The 17,369-nt window shown below is 29.7% G+C and overlaps 1 protein-coding gene across 2 annotated transcripts in view; it reads left to right on the plus strand.

Moving 5' to 3' along the window:
• Positions 1-17,369, plus strand: part of LOC130666295 (neuronal acetylcholine receptor subunit alpha-7-like) — a 107,371-nt gene that overhangs the window by 58,704 nt on the left and 31,298 nt on the right. For both annotated transcript variants that reach the window (XM_057467132.1, XM_057467131.1), the window contains 2 exons: positions 3,365-3,409; positions 15,827-15,936. In XM_057467132.1, the coding sequence (XP_057323115.1) occupies positions 3,365-3,409; positions 15,827-15,936 (155 nt within the window). The remainder of the gene's footprint in view (positions 1-3,364; positions 3,410-15,826; positions 15,937-17,369) is intronic.

Below are 17,369 nucleotides of genomic sequence, written 5' to 3' on the forward strand. Positions count from 1 at the left end.
ATAATTTTAAATAAAAAACTTTTGGCTGCATCTTTGGTGTTTATTAACTCAACAACAGTAGGAAAATATATAAAGATAATGAACGAAAATAAAAGCATATATTTATTACAATGCACTCAAGAGTAATAATAATTCGCATTGTATCACACGGATTTATCTAAAGTTAGAAGGACAGCTGTTGCTTCGCAGGTGATATACATAGCAATAGGCCACACGCGGCTCTGCTATAATGCTGTATACATATAATGCACACTATCTACACAACACAGACTAAACATACATATATATATATATTCACATACACAGTATAACAACGACTAGAACGGCACTTGGTTGATATAAAAGAGCAGAACAAGTGATAAAGATAATTTTAAAGTTTAACAAAGAGTACTTTTAATATCTTATATTATCAAGATGTCGATAAATCTCTGTTTTAATAAAAGGCCCACTCGGATCGTTATTCAAGAATGTTAAACCCGCCGATAATTTTATTGGATATCAGTTTATCACCGCATTTAAATCTCCGCTAACCCAACAAATTATTAATAAACGATCCCATTTATAGTTACCTGTTATATAACATCAAATCATATCTTTTCGACAATTATATTACTGATATTCTATATCTACATAATAATACTAATTTGTTATTAAAGGAATCACAGCTTTTCTGGTCTACTTAATTGACAAAATATTTTTTTAATTGACAATTAATAATTATAATAATTTATTGTTAAAGAAAATTTCAATATATATATCTTTTTGATCGGTTTTAATTGCTGTTTATTGTAAATTAACTGGCAGACTTCCGATTTCTTTAAATGATTTTTATTTTGTGATGATATCTCGTGAGTCTATTACTCACATCCTCAGATCATAACTACAATTTAATTATAAAATTTTAATTTTAATTTAAAATTAACAATTGTTTTTTTATAATTTTGTTACTCTTTTATAGGGGAAGGGGGGGGGGAATGGGCCCCTTAAAAAAATTTTCAAATCCTCAGTTTTTTTTTACTTTTTTTTACTCCCTTGCCAAGTATTTGACCTTAATTTGTTCTGTCCATTAAAAATAAAAAATTAAAAAATGTGGGGCAAAATGGGCCATCATCAAAAAATTTTTATAATGTAAGTTTTTCAGCTTGTTTCGCTTTTTTTTCCTTCTGCTGAGTTTTTGGTGTTGATTTGCTGAGTCTATCAAAATTAAAAAATCCTGAAAAGTTGGGTAAAATTGGCCCTCAACAAAACTCAATGTATGTTTCTCGCTTGTTTTATGTTTTGAAACTTTTTGCTATGTATTTAGAATAAAAAAGAGTTGATAGTGAAGATTTGGGCCTTAAAGTAACTTAATTCAAAGTTTTCGTTGAATTACTATTCGATTAATTCGAAAAAATTGAATTTTCGCGCCAAAACATATAATGTTTCACATAAACCCTCCTTCAATAAACCCCTTATCATAATTCTTTAATCATTTCTGTTAAAAAAATTTTAGGAACCCGTTTGGCTAAAAGATATTCGTAGGTTTTTAAAGTCTAGGCAGCCTATTTTACCCCCCTCCCAACACTTTTCATGTTAAAAATTTTGAGAGGCCCATTTTGCCCCCCCCCCCTCCCTTCCCCTATATGTTTTCTACATTTATTGAGTAGAAAAAAAATTCAAGTTTTATATTTTGTTGTTTCTGTCATTCTAATTAAAAAATTTAAATGATAATAATAATAATAATAACAATAATAATGATGATAATAATAATAATAATAATAATAATATTATTGTTATTAATATAATCCATTGCAATTTAAGCGTCTGAATTATCTGAATAGAAATTCAATGACATCTAATATACGTTATCGACAACGTACGTACGTTGTCAGTGACGATATGACTTGCACACTACTGTACACAAGCTTACATATATATAGATAGATACAATAGTCTAAAGCCACAAGTACTATCACCAGGAATAGTAGGATGTGGTCTTACAAAGCCTGGTACGCGCCAATCAGTCCAGGCGTTTCGCTTGTGAAATTGGGTCGTTCAAGGATGTGCAATACGATTAACAAGGTTACATGCTATATAAATCAATATGCCACTGACTTATTTATATATAACCAGTGGCTTATGTTGTTTTATAATATGCTTCAAAATTTAAATTACCGTCTTAAATTCAATATAAACAATTAATCAACTAATTAATTCAGACCCTAAAACTCGAATTCCATCATAGCTTCCATAGTTTATTTATTGTTAAAACCTATTTAGAACTAAATGTGCTTAATGAAATATATTTAGTACGTATAAAGTTTTGAATCGCCCGAGGGCAAAGAGTGGCCCATCGAAACCACATCAACAACTGAGCGTTTGATAGTCTACACCAGCTATTGAATTTCATTGCGTTTTTATGAATGGCTCTTCGGATGACATAAAAGGAATAACGGAGGTAAAAAAAAATAAAACAATAATTTTCTCTATTCGATAAATAAAATATTAATTTTAACGTCGCGTCATTAAAAATAAAATAAAAAAAAAAGCTGAATAATTTAAGAATTAGATGGTATTTTTCTTGCTTCCTGCCTCGATAATACTCATGTATACTCATTTTCCGATCCCCTTCTATCAGCCTTTAGCTTCTCGGCAACCCGCTAGCTTTGACCTAATTCCGCGGTAAAATATAAAGTAGGGTAAGGTATTGATATTGTTCGCGCCGCAAACATCAGTATGGGATGTTCTCTCTTTCACTTTCCTCATTTTGCCTATACTTAGCCCGTCTATCTGTCTGTGTCTATCTCTGTTCATTTATTTATTTATTTCTTTCTTCTATTCTCCCTCATATCTCTTTTTATTCCGTGCACCCTATTTGTACACGTATTTTTCTGTTTTTCTGTCCTGCGTTAACGAGCGCTGGAAAACGGCGAGCTTTGTACTGTGCACCAGACTGTGACTCCATTCGAGACACATACGACGACGTTCGTTCTCTTGTGTGCCTTCACGGTGATCCATGTTGTATATTTTGTAGCATACACACAGCCCCGTTCCATTAACCCAGTAAAATAAAGTTAAACAATAAAAAAGAAAAAAAAAACATATATATATATATATATATATATATATATTCGTATAAAAATATATGGTATTGCTAAATGTATTGTAGTAAGTAGTCAAGCCAAAATACTTTCTCGGCACTTGACTACCACGTTTATTGGTTTTAACATTTTATTTCTGCATGTCCAATTTTCTACAGCATTTTTTACAATAAATATCCAGACTTATTTGCAATTAAATTAAATTATTTTTATTTTATTTTGCTATCATTTATTCAACCTGCTGTTTATTTCAAATTATAATAATTTACTTGATGATATTACAGGACGAGAAGAATCAGTTACTTATCACCAATTTGTGGCTAAAGCTGGTGAGTAATTGCTAATATTTATTTTTATTTAATTAATTAATTAATGAGTACAGTGTAAGCTTGATAAAAAAAAATCAATGAAAATTCACTGCGAATCAGTCCCGAGTTAGCACTGATTGAGTTAGTGATGTACTTGGGACTATTTGTGTAGTAAATATTCACTAATTAGAGTACTTTTTACTTATTCATCATAAGAGAGTATGCCTGAATATATTTTAAACGTTAACATAACTTTTAAACCAAAAATTCAAGCAACAAATGATTCATTTTTATATTTATCGAGAGGTTTATTAAATATCTGGATTTTTATTTGAATTTAAATCATTGAAAAGCCATTATCTGACTTTTAAATGCACAAGAGTAACGATTGCTATCTTGATACAAAAACATTGTCAGTTGTAATAATTATTGATATAGTAGGACCTCGTTATAAGACTATTAGTTTCTCTCTCAAACTATCGCGATACCTGGTTTATAAAAAAGACAGCAAATAGTCTTATAACGAGGTCCGACTTTAGTGATTATTATTCAACAATATTAATAGTTATCGTCCCACTGAAAAAAAAATATTGTTGTAATAGCAATACCGTCAGGTTCTAGTAACCATCTAAAGTTTCAAAAATCGTAGATTGTTAATATAGCAATACTTTATTTGCGTAAAGGCTAGATTGCTATTTTACGGTAAAATTTTTACCCATACAATGTTTTGTTAAATCAACTATCTACATATATGATTGCTATGGCAATACGTATTGCTACACGGTAAGAAATATTTTGCGGATATCACTATGCCAGTATGGGCTTGAACGCCATAGTGTATGGTATCAAAGATTTTTATAGGTTGTAAAATTGTATACATAGATGATTCGACCGTTGGGGGAATAGTAACATTGGCGATAGTTGTCGCGGACGCTGCAATGTCAGTATGGCCGTCAGGCCCATACTGCGTTGCCGTATCCACAAAGCTTCTGGCAGATAAACCTAGTCTAACGACATCTATGTAGTTTTGGTGGTAATACGATAGTATACATTGATTGACACGCCAGAAATTATGGCGGGAAAAACTAGTATCATTGTGCCCTCGGCATTGTAGTTATGGGTCTCAGGGCCATGCTGTTTCGCCGTGCCTGCTATGCATACGTGTGAGTAATATAATAGCTCCAATACTAAACAGTATAGTAAATAACGCCATACTTCTGGGACTCGTTACAATACTGTCTTGGAATATTTCACATACTATTTCAGTATCTGTCTTGAGATCATACCAGCATGGTGTTGAACGCCATGCATTTCTGACCGTGTATGGTTCATTCTGTAACCATTGGAGATTTTCGACGACAATAATTTTTGTCGCATTATCATCCCGCTCGGCATGAGTGTCAGAAAAACATCTTATTGGTATCATAAAGTTATCTAAAAAATTATGTCATCTTTCTGATGTCAAAAAGATATCTTTCTGACATTCATGCCGAGCGGGATCGTGTGAGAAGGAACAAAGTGGTCTATTGGATTAAATTTTTATAGAGTTAAATAAAAAGAGTGAAGATAGTTTTAAAATATAGTTAAAATGAGGATCTCGAAGTTTTTAAGTACTGTTAAAATATTACGTGGAAAGATGAATAAGTGGTAAAACTGTTTTAATTTTGAAATTTAAAAATTGTGAAAGTGAGTTGCATTTTAACAAATATTAGTTTTACTATCATTCAATAGTGTTTTCATCCACCGGAATCTAGAGCTATTGAAAAATATAAAATATTAAAAAAATGAGAAGCTTTTCTGCTTTAATATCTAGAGGTTTAAGTACTCATCTGTCGTTACAAGAACAGTAACGCGCAATGACCTAAATTCGATATTGACGATTAAGGCAAGGACATTTACCTTTTTTTTACTATTATTTTTACCAAACTAATCATCGATTGTATTTTAAAATTCTCGTTATATTTTTAATTTCATTCAAATTAAAACAAAAAAAAATCAGCATAAAACGTCAGCTGTTTTTTTTTATGCCAACATTTTTATTTATTGATTCAGTGAGATTTTAAATTATCGCCTCGTTAGACGCCACCGTGAGAGTTTTCAATTTGCATATGTCCACACACACTGTCATCCATTTAATGGTCATTAAATCATTACGGCTCGTAACAGTTCGTTGGTCAAACAAGTGTATTGGTTTGTTATGCTAATCGATTTTAGTTTGTGACCAACTCCCATATGTACTAATTTTTATTTTTGTAACTTTTCTTCATACCAATATTTATTTTTATTCTGTCCTTCCAAACTATCAAATTTATACCTCATTTACATCGATAATGAGAAGTTAAATTGCGCGAATTTACAAACAATTTATTATTATTTTTTTTATGCCTTAACTAATTAACTGTAGGATTAATTAATCGATTAAATAATTTATTATATTAGCTTTAGTCGATGATTTGATACATATATTAATTTTATTTTTACATTATTCACTAATTATTCATAATGATATCGGTAAATATTGTTCAAGCAAACAAATTATTAGTCGATTTTAATTAAATTTTTTTAAATAAAGTTATTTATTCATTAATAAATATAATATTTATATTATCTAATTATCATCGATTTGGTATAAATCGAATTATTTTAAATTAAAAAAAAAATTATAACTCTAAACAAAGTGATGCTGATGCCCTTGGGCAAATTGGGCTGGATAAAAATCAAACAAAAAAATTTGTATATTTAATTACGTAATTGATATTTTTGTTGAATCAATAAGCTCACAGCAATTTTGTCATTTATAAATGTTAATTTCAGTAAAGTATTAATTTATTCATATTTGAAATGTATGTAATATAATTTCGGTTTATACATATTGTTTCCAATACATATAATAGATTCATTGATGCTTTAGAAATCTTTACAAGCAAGATTTATGAAATCGTACTATAGTATTTATACATATATGTGCAAATTTATATATTATGAATATCCAATTTAAATTTAAAGTAGAGCTATTGTCACAGTTATGATGACACACATAATTACTCGAACCATACACGGAAAGGGCGGGTGAAATGAACCACCCAAAAAAATTGGTAAAAGAATTTTCTTTTTTTTCAAAATTTTTTGTAATCGTCATTTTCTCTTATCATTAGGGTAGAGGTACCATTTTTGGGCACTTTAGGGCCGGTTTTGGACACTTTTAAAACTTAAATAAGATCATTTATAAAATATGCAATGACGTGATTAATTTTTAAGATGTGTTCAAGAATATCATCACCACATTCATATAATGGAAATTTCTTAAATTTTTTTTTAGTAATTAAAATAAACCATTAACCATCCAAAAATGGAGCAGTGGCCACAAATGGTACTTCTACCCTCCCGTGTAAAAAAAATTCGTTCCAAAAAGATTTCAAAAAAGTTCCGCATGTGGAACTTCTAAACATGAGACAGATTAGAACTTCGAATGGAGCTTTTTTGGAACGTTAGTAATTTTGATGGTAAAAAAAAGTGTTTATGAGCAAATTTAGAGTCAAAAAAAGGACGTTTTTGGAACTTTTTTAAAATTTTATGTTGACATTCCAAAAAAGTTCCAGAATCACCACTTTTGACTTTTTTATGGACTAAAATAGGCATTCCGAAACATTCCAAAATCACTACTTTTGCATCTTTTGTAGACTAAAGACGTTCCAGGAACATGCCGAAAGAGTTCAAAAATCACTATCGTTGAATTTTTTATAGAAGAAAAAATATCCATAAAAAATTCCAAAGAAGTTTCAAGAACGCCCATTCTTGACTCTAAATTTGCTCGTAAAAACTTTTTTTTTACCATCAAAATTACTAACGTTCCACAAAAATTCTATTCGAAGTTCTAATCAGTCTCATTTTTAGAAGTTCCACATGCGGAACTTTTTTGGAATCTTTTTGGAACGAATTTTTTTTACACGGGCTATTTCTGTTCAATTTTACGTGTCCCAAAATTGTTTTTTCAGAAATTTTTTAGTGGACTCAATGTATTGTTAGCCACAAAAAATAAATATGGTGTCATCTTTGCTATGACTAAATTTTCTATAAGTTATGTATCTTAAATAGATTTTTTTTTATATCTCTACTTTCACGGAGAGAAATGTCAAGTAAATATTCCTATGCAGTATAGGAATGGTTACATTACTCTATAGTTTGTGTAGACAATCATATAAGAGCGGTGTGACACAGACTATGGAGTAATGTAACCATTACTATGCTGCATAGGAATATTTACTTGATATTTTTGTTCATGACTAACTATTGCATATCTCTTTTTCCATTCAGATTGGATATAAACAATTTTATATAGTCATTTTTTTTAAATAAAAAAAAAATAAACAATTTTCTTTTACTCTTTTTTGAAAGTGGTCAGTTTTGCCCGCTCGTGAAAAAAAATGTTGCCTAAGCAACTGGAAATTTGGTTTAATTACTTCAAATGGAAGTCAAATAAAGAATATCCGGCGTATTTGTATCCTCGAAAATCCATTATTTCCTTAGCGGTCCCGTTTTGCTCGCTCTTCCCCTATTTGTTTTGCTACACAGTTAGAAATTTTGTGTGTTTGTGTTAAAAAATTATTTGCTTAAATTTTTTGTGTTGATTTTCAACACAGGATTCTATTAATTCAACACAAGCCGTTGTGTTATTTTATTTTAACAGATTTTCTATTTTAAATGCCCGGGTCAATAAAATAACGATTTCGGCGTAATTTTAAAAAATAAAAATAAAGCAAGTCTATGATTTCCCGATAGCATAAACTATTAGTAATTTACTTCAAAAGAATATGGATGCTCTTTTTATAAGAAAATTTTACATATAATTTATTAACATTTCCATGAAAAATCGTTTATCAAAAAAAAAAAAAAATTGAATTGACGCTCGACGAAGCAGACATAATTTTATTAATTTTTTGAGTTCACTCTGTGAAAATAGTCATATTTCCAGTTATAAGCTACAAGTAATCTATTCAAATTCGTTATTCATAATATATGAATTTATACATATTGTAATTGGATCAATCTGGCTTGTAAAGATTTATAAAGCATCAATGAATCTATTGTATGTACTGAAAACAATACGCATACACTAAAATAATAAATCTAACTGACTAAAACATATGAAAATATATATAACATAAATTGAAAATAAAAAGAATTTTCCTTTTTTTTTTAATGATCGGATTTTATTAACATGAAATAACTATTTTTCTATTAAGATAGTTCACTCGGAAACAGACTTTTCATGAGAATTTTATGTAATTGAAATATGATATCAAGGTAGATGTCCTGCATGTAATTTTAAAAAATCACAATTTTTTACCGTTTGTAAAGCGAGATATTGATAATCAAAGTACACACAATTAACTTGTAGTAGCTAAGACTAACCAAAAAAAATTCACAATTTCACGTAGGGGAGACCGGGGTGCTTTGGCCCCCTAGGGTACGAAGGCCCCCCTCAAAAATTACGTAAAAAAATTTTTTTGATTTCCGTCAAGTTATGATCCCTACAATGTTTTTATCACATTTTAAGTCAATATGTGATATGTAGGGTAAAATTGACCACCCGAAAAAAAAAATTATAACAAAAAATTTTTTTTTGCATTTTCCGTCAAGTTATGACCACTACAATGTTTTTATAATATTTAAGGCCAATATGTGATATGTGGGGTAAAATAGACCTTCGGGCCCCAGAAAAAAAAAACATTTTTTATCGATTTTTTACAAAATTTCGACTGATTCTTTTGAAATAGACGGAATATAAACTAATCTGATGGTCAAAAGCCACGACAAGAAAAAACCGGCTTAAGGGGCCATTCGTACCCCGGTCTCCCCTATATTTCAAATTATTCTGCTTAATAATCTTTCCAAAAACTAACAGATAACAAAAAAAAATTTTTTTAAATAATCATACTACCGATTAGTAAAAAAGTTATAAATATTCAGAGGAATCTGTCTCACAATTTAAAACGAGAAAAAGCAAGTAAGCAATATCAAGTAAAAGAGGAAGCAATAGCGAGTAAGAGAGTAAGCAATAGCACACACTATAGGTCGCGAGTGAACTACCTTAAGATCAAGTAGAAAAAAATTACTCATATTGGTATATTTTTTTGGGCCTATTTTGCCTCTCTGATAAAAAAAAAGTCGGTAAAAAAAAATCTGAAGCATTTATTGAACCAATTTCACATGAAGATAAATGATATCAAGAATTAAATTGAGTTTCTTCAAACAATATCAATCGTTTTATTTGATTCAATTTTTTTAACGTGATTTATATTAATCAAACAATGAATTACATATCAAGCGGATGGTTTGTGAAGGAAAATTACAGTGAAGAGTAAAGAAATAAATGGAATGAAAATAACTAAATAAAAACATTTATTATTTTCCGTTGTTTTCTTACACATGAAATTTAAATTAAAATTCATGGTTGAGTGACACGGGTACCAGAAGCTAAAGCTGAAAAGTCATGAAAAAGTTTTATAACAAGCGTGTTACATCTGAAACTTAGCATTTTTACGATTCTTCTTGGGTTTTTCATGCCTTCCGCACGCGCCAACGAGAAAACAGATAGTCTAGTTTTTTTTTATCTTCATCCTAGAAATATAAATGCGATACAGACACGCATACAGCTGATATTTTACGTGTTTCCAGCATTAACTTTTTACCAAACTTAATTTTATTTTATTTCAAGAAAGAAAACTTTGTTTTTAATTATTAATATCTGAAGAAAACTGAGCGTAATGAAAGGACTTTAAGAATAACGTAAATATATGACCGTTAATAATTTTATTTAAAGAAAATAATTTATCCCCCTCATTGCCAAAATATTTTTTTTCATTCTCTGATGTTCAAAAAATATAAAAAATTTTTTTTATGGCTTAAAAAAATATAAGACCGAAGATTTTGATATTTATTCATTTGAATTCGTCCTGAATTTTTTTTAATTGAAAGAAATTAAAGAAGAATTAAAATATATGTAATTGAATGATTAAACTCAGTGAATATCGATAAATTACTTCGGAACAATTAATTCAAACTATCGAATTTCGTCTTACGCCAGCGATCTTCCTTCCGGATGACATAAATAATTGCAAATAATTGTATTAGCTTATATATATAGTAAATATCATAGTAAATGGATTCAGGAATTTCAATTTCCTGTGACCTTTAATCAAGATGCCCAAGCTCGGTTGTATATTTATAGGTATATACATATATATATACGTATATATATCTATATAAGAAGAAGAAGAAGAAGGTAAATAAGAGTAAGTAAGAAGTAAACGCGTGAAATAAAGAAAAAAGACTGGTAAGGGAATAGAAAGCATGAAGAGTGGCTTCAGTGGTTCTTTCGTTCCTCACCCACTCTTTACCTCCTCATTCTTAATACTTATAAAGTAAGTTCTGGAACCAATTAAATTGAAAACCTTCTCTAATCTCTTCAGGCGTTAACTCATCTCTTGTGAAATTAGTCCCAGGCCTCATAGAATCTAGACATCTCGGTTATATTCGAATTCATTTGATGCTTAGTTTCAACTTCGCTCTACCGATTTTACCACTTCCTACTGCTTTTAAACTGATCTGCATTCACTTAATCATACTTTAATTCTTACATTAACTTGTTATTTATTCGGAGTAAAACTTTTTGAAATCCGAAACCATCAATACCAAAAAGTTCACTAAAACTTTATAAATGGATCTATCTTCCTTTGGATGTTTATTTACATTACAATCTATATTACTGATATTTAAAAAACTTTTCGCTTCACCACAACGTCTAGCTTTAAATAATTACTTAGTCAAAAAAATTTCATTAAGAAGTTGAAGCCAGAGCTATTCTCAAATTCACTGGAAATTCTATGAGGATTTATTCAAAATTAATTAATTTTAATCAAGATTTCAATCATAATTAGTAGATTAATTTAAAAACTTCTAACGTACATCATTTTTCATTAAATTAGATGTAAATTTGTTTAAGGATTAGTCAAAATTTTTGAACAAACTTGAAGCTTTTCTTGAATTTAGTTTTGACTTAATAAATGTCAGAGATTAAACTTAAGCTTATAGTACTCCAAGACATTCTTAAGCTTCTAACAAATCCCGAGTCTTAACTACCTGCTTTTGATTGGTCCTTACTGATAGTTACGTATAAAATTTTTGAATTAGGATCATGATATTGTTCGGACTGGTAGAAAGCTTTAGTATTTGATCAATCGGACTTCTGAAAACTATCGACATATATTACAAAGTTTAATTTATTTCGAGCTGGTAAATTAAATATTATTTCAACAATAGAGTGAAAGCCCTAATCATTGAAAAGGAGCCAATTATGAATACTCGATTTGATTCGTATTCATATAATAAAAACAAGATGAAATGTATGTGAAGCTTCATTTCCGAACATCTGATTGGTTAAAGACTGCATAAAAATATACACAATTTATACAAGAGTATACATTACAATAAATATATGAAAAGCGGCATGCACATCAACTCTAGTTTTCTATTATCACACTTGAGAAAAATTCGCGGAGTAATCGCGGATTACATCCGGAGTGAATGAGGAACGGATGACTGTGTATTTATTTAATTTCCTTGGAGTAAAGTTCACTCCGAAGGAGTTTATTTTAATAAGGGAACTCCGAATCGGAGTGAACGTGGATTTAAACACAATTCAGGTCACTCCGAAATCACTCCGCTGGAAAAACTCCCTATTTAGTCCGTATGCGGAGTGAATTTGGATTTAAATAAAATCCGTAATCACTCCCGATTTTTTACAGTGTATACATTGAAAGAGCCTCAAAAATAATGAGAGATGATAATCAGTCGGCAGAACGAAAAACAATAATCCGATCGACACACAAAAGAGATGTTCAAACATTTTCTAGGCACATGTTCTAGGAATGAAAAATTTTATTTCCTCCAAAAAAAGATGAAGTCTATGTAGTCTCTTTTTCAAACACCTGATCGGCTAAAGACAGCATGAAAATATACACCATTTCCATAACAATACCCATTGAAATAAATGTACGAAAATTTACATGCGCGCGCTTGCGCGCGAAACATGACTTCTAGTTTGACGGGAAGGGAAAGATTGAACGAAAAAAAAAGAAAAATTAGTCACGCATTTGAGTACAGCTTGAAAATAACAGGCATTTCCATGAAAATTATATGGCATGTCCTTTATTAGTACACTCTGGTGATTATTTGAAATGCTTTATCTTTATTTTAAAAGCGATTGATTAAATTAGAATATACACAAAAAACCATGCGTTCAAAAATTGGGTTTTTTTATTGGTCGCTAGAATATATTTTTTTACTTCAATAAAATTTGAGTTTAAAGTTTTGCGGTTGAGCAGCATAAATACTTGAGTAAATTGAGACCAACAATTATTGTTAATTGATAAAAACAAAATACGTAACTTTTAATTAGTCAATAAAACCACCAGAAATTAAGGACTTGAAATTAAAACTTTATAACTTCACCAAGAAAAATAAATGCAGGTGGACTGGCGAATAAAATAACAATATTCAAAGCATCTGGAGGTAAAGTAAACAAAAGATGTAAATAAAAGGCAGCTAATGAGAAGACTGTGTAGTAAATTCTAAGGGATGGGACGAGAATTAAGTTAAGTCAGTGTGAATTGATTCCACTAATGAGAGTTAACTAGGACATTTAATGAACGCAGCATCAATTTTAACATTGAATCTATTTTAATTTAGCGTTTCCAATTAGTATTGCAACAAATTGAACGTATGATGATGAATTATAATCAACCTAGCATTTACATGAGCAAAAATATCTATAGCGATAATAATGACGGTTGGAATCAAACTTTTATCATCAAAATTATCATCATTACCGTCGTTTATAAATCTCATTAACTTACAACAGCACCATAATTACAATAATAATGGTTGTAACAATAATGAATTATAAATTAACTTGTAGTAATGAATTAATAAGTAGTTACTGAAGCTTTATTATTATAGCAAATGAAATAGTAATATTTTCATCCTTCGAGCATACGGTAATCTCAAAAGCATAAATTTATATCAGTGCTGCGGAACAAATGCGCCACATGCCTAGTTCCTTATTATACTCCCCTCTATCATAGAGTAGTTTAACGATAATGCCTCATTTTCCGGAATTAAGGTCTTTCGAAAGTTCTCTAGAACACCCGGCGTTACTAAACCACGGTGACCAAAATGGGATAAAAAGCTACTAGGAGTTAAATAGAGACAGAAATATATGGAGAGAAAACTTAAATTATGTCTGAGTGAACCTCCTGCATAAATAGTTTCACATTAGTTATTATTATCATTATTATTATTATTATTTTTCTTTTTTTAATGATCTATTCTGCTATTATATACTTTGTAGCGAATAATAACCCCTGTTTCTCATTGTCCTTAATGAACGCCTGTGGCTCATCTCTGTCAGCACAAAATACTATATGGTCCTTCCGACCTTTACTATTATTATTATTATTATTATTATTATTATTATTATTATTATTATTTTTTTTTGTACTGTACCAGTTTTGAATAGAGTTTTCACATAATTAATTTAATCTTTCTGCCCGAGTTCAAAATTTTACGTAATAACTCATATGTTAAATGTTGTGTATCATTTTTAAAATTTAATGTATTCATAATCATAAAATATTTAGTAAGTGATGTTTATTTTAAAAAATTTTTAAAATGCTATAATGTCGTCAACTGCTGAAAATTATTTAATTATTCATGCAGTTTGAGTACTTTGTGAAAAAGAAAAAGAAAATGTAAATGCATGAAAATTCTTAGCGTTAAAAAAGTTACCAACTACTTATTATACTCTTAAATTATTTGTAAACTGATATTTAGATGGATCATTTTTTTATGCATACTTTGGGATCTTTAAAAAAAAAGTTGAGGCGTTAATCGATATTTTTTATACAAGAGCTCTTTGTAAATTGGTTTTTAATGTTTTTTAATAAAGCTACGATCAAACTAGGAAATAGTTTTTAAAAAACTATTTGTATTTTTTTTTTTTTTATTAAGTGCAATAAATTATTGTCAGTTTAGAAAGAGTTTAAATGGCAAATTGACGTAATTATTTTTCAAACATATTTCCTCATCGATTTATCGCCAGAAAACAATTGAAAAGAAGCTCAGGAATATCTCTCGAATTCGGCAGTAATTGAAATTGTTTAAATTCCCATCTAGGAAATTCCGTAATCTCAAGCAAATGCCATTGAAGCTCGTTGAATTTTCACAGCTGCATAAAGTATTGGATGATTGGATTGTATAAAAAATAAAATAGTGTACAGTGTAAAGAAGGGTAGCACCTAAAATAGTATATATCTAGATGTATATATGTATATAGAAGTATTGTCTACGGAAAATAGAGGATTAGGTGAAAAATTACTCATGCTGGGCCCAACGATGCATTCCTGGCCAGTTTTCTTGCTCACTATTCCATTCCAATTTTCCGTTTCGTTGCTGCACAGAGAATGCGATTGAGTATTTTAGAAGTCACCTCGCTACATTCGTGACTCTTTTTTCAACCAAACTTTTTTTCTTTTCATTATTCACGAGCTGAAAGTTGGTCCCAAGCAAATTTTTATAACGCAAATGAAATTCCGCAGCAGAACAAAAAAAATACGAGAGAATTCTCGATCGGAAAACTTGTGCGAAATTAATTAAAGTATTTAAGCGATTATTCAATTTTCATTGAATACCATTAATGCCATTTATTCCATTACATACCTCTAGCTGATAAATTACTGCTGTTATTATTATTATCGTTAAATTAATACGATAAAAAAAATTGGTTTTATTTTTATAGCATTTTGACGTTGAATTGAGTAGACTGAGGATCAAGTAACACAGACAATCATATGAGCTTCTTATTTTTCGAACAATTCCCCTAGCGAATCGTGGAAAACTGCATTTATTGTATTTCACTCTCGATAGCTACGTGATCCAATCGTTGAAAGTTCTCTTGTTCGATCTTCTCTTCTTCTCTTTCTTCTTATTTTTATTCTTATATGACAAAGATTCTCCCGAGAGAAAGGGAACACGTTTCGATAAATCAGTAATAAGATGAGATAGTGCATTTTGTCATTTTGACATGTGAGATAAATAATACTATATGTTATTCATATCATTTTCATGAATATTTTGATACCCGTTAATAATTAATTCTAAAAGAAATCGCCTCTTCGCTTTTGATTTGACTTTTGATAAAGTCTACTTGAAAAATAATATTCAAATTTCAACAATAACATTATTTTAAAGAATAAAAATATGAGAGTTATATTCTTTAAGATTGCTAACTTGACTGAAAGTACTACGTACGAATAATAGTTGTATAAAAATTTGAATGAAATACTGAGAGTACAGTTGCTGCTGCTTATCTTTTTTCAGGAATGGAATGACGTCAACATGAGGTGGAATGTCTCGCAATACGGTGGGGTAAAAGACCTTAGAATTCCGCCTCACAGATTATGGAAGCCCGACGTTCTTATGTACAACAGGTAACGTTAACAATCACTTTTATTTTTATTTTTATAACCTTACATATTTATTCATCATTATTACTATTACTCTATCGTTATCTAATTTTGTGAAACATTTTCAAATAATTACACTAGTTAGCAACATAAATTTCATACTTGCTGATGTTAATATCCAAAAATTTATCTAGTGAAATTTTTGATTCGGAATAAAGTTAAGCACTGGCTGGAAAATAACAGTAAATAGATGTATAAATATATATCAACAGTTTTTCGAAAACTTTGTAAATTAATTATTGTTGTACGGAAACTTTTTTAAGGAAATGTCATTATTTTTGGTGGCTAATAAAAAATGCATAATTTATTCAAAAATATAAATGATGTACCGAAAGATCGGAACATTTTTCACGCAACGAAAATGAAAATAATTCATGAAATTTGTATCTAAAGGCGACTTAAGGGGTAGTTGGGGGCGGCCTGTCATTTTCGGGTGACGTGTGAAACATTTCCGAAATCTAAAACCAGTAGATTTTTTACTTTTCATTTCTTTTTTCTTATTTTTGTTCCGCGGAAAACGTTCCGATCTTCAGGTACATTATAAATGTACATAATATTTATTAAAAGTTATGACAATATTCATTGAGCCAGATTTTTAGATCAGAAATAAGTGTTATGCTCGAGTGCAGCTTTCTAGAACCAGCTTTCGAAAGTAGGCTAATAAATCGACATTAAATTTTTCAGAATTTCACAGACATTTTCTGAATAACAATTTGCATATTCAATACACGTTCACATGTTTTTCATCCCGTAACGCTGACAGTTATTAGATCGTCGAAAAAAATCACCCGAAACGTGCAATGGAATTTTTTAACGTTACTTTTCAGCAGTGAAAATTTCATAGATTAATGTTATAGTTATTGTAGCTACAATATTGAATATTTGAAACTTACATACGGAGCGGAAATTATGTAAACGGCTCATATTTAATGATAGTGAGAATCATGTCTTGATAGTTATAGGATTGGCTACTTTGGGTTATCGGATTTATTCTTATAATATCCTGAGTCGAAATTTAGAGCCAATTTGGAACCTTCTAAAGTCGGATCTATTTCGGACTTGGAGACTCAAAATAGAATCTGTTTCCATGTTAAAGTAGGTCCGATTTCGGTCCCTGAAGTGCTACAAATTTCCGTTTTCAGCACTTTAGGGTTCAATATAGGATCTGATGAAAATTAAAATTAGGTCCTTTTTTGAACCTGTGATCCCTATTTTATTGTAATAATAATAATATTCATATTATTAAGATCATTAGCATTATTAATATTATGATTAATAATAATCTATGTTACATGATTATATTTTTTTACTATCTGTATAGTAAATTCTACTATGTATAGATAACATTAAAAGTTGGTGGGGATAGCATATACAAATAATATGTATTCCAAGTTCTG

This window comes from Microplitis mediator, chromosome 4, assembly GCF_029852145.1.
Source record: "Microplitis mediator isolate UGA2020A chromosome 4, iyMicMedi2.1, whole genome shotgun sequence".
NCBI lineage: Eukaryota > Metazoa > Arthropoda > Insecta > Hymenoptera > Braconidae > Microplitis > Microplitis mediator.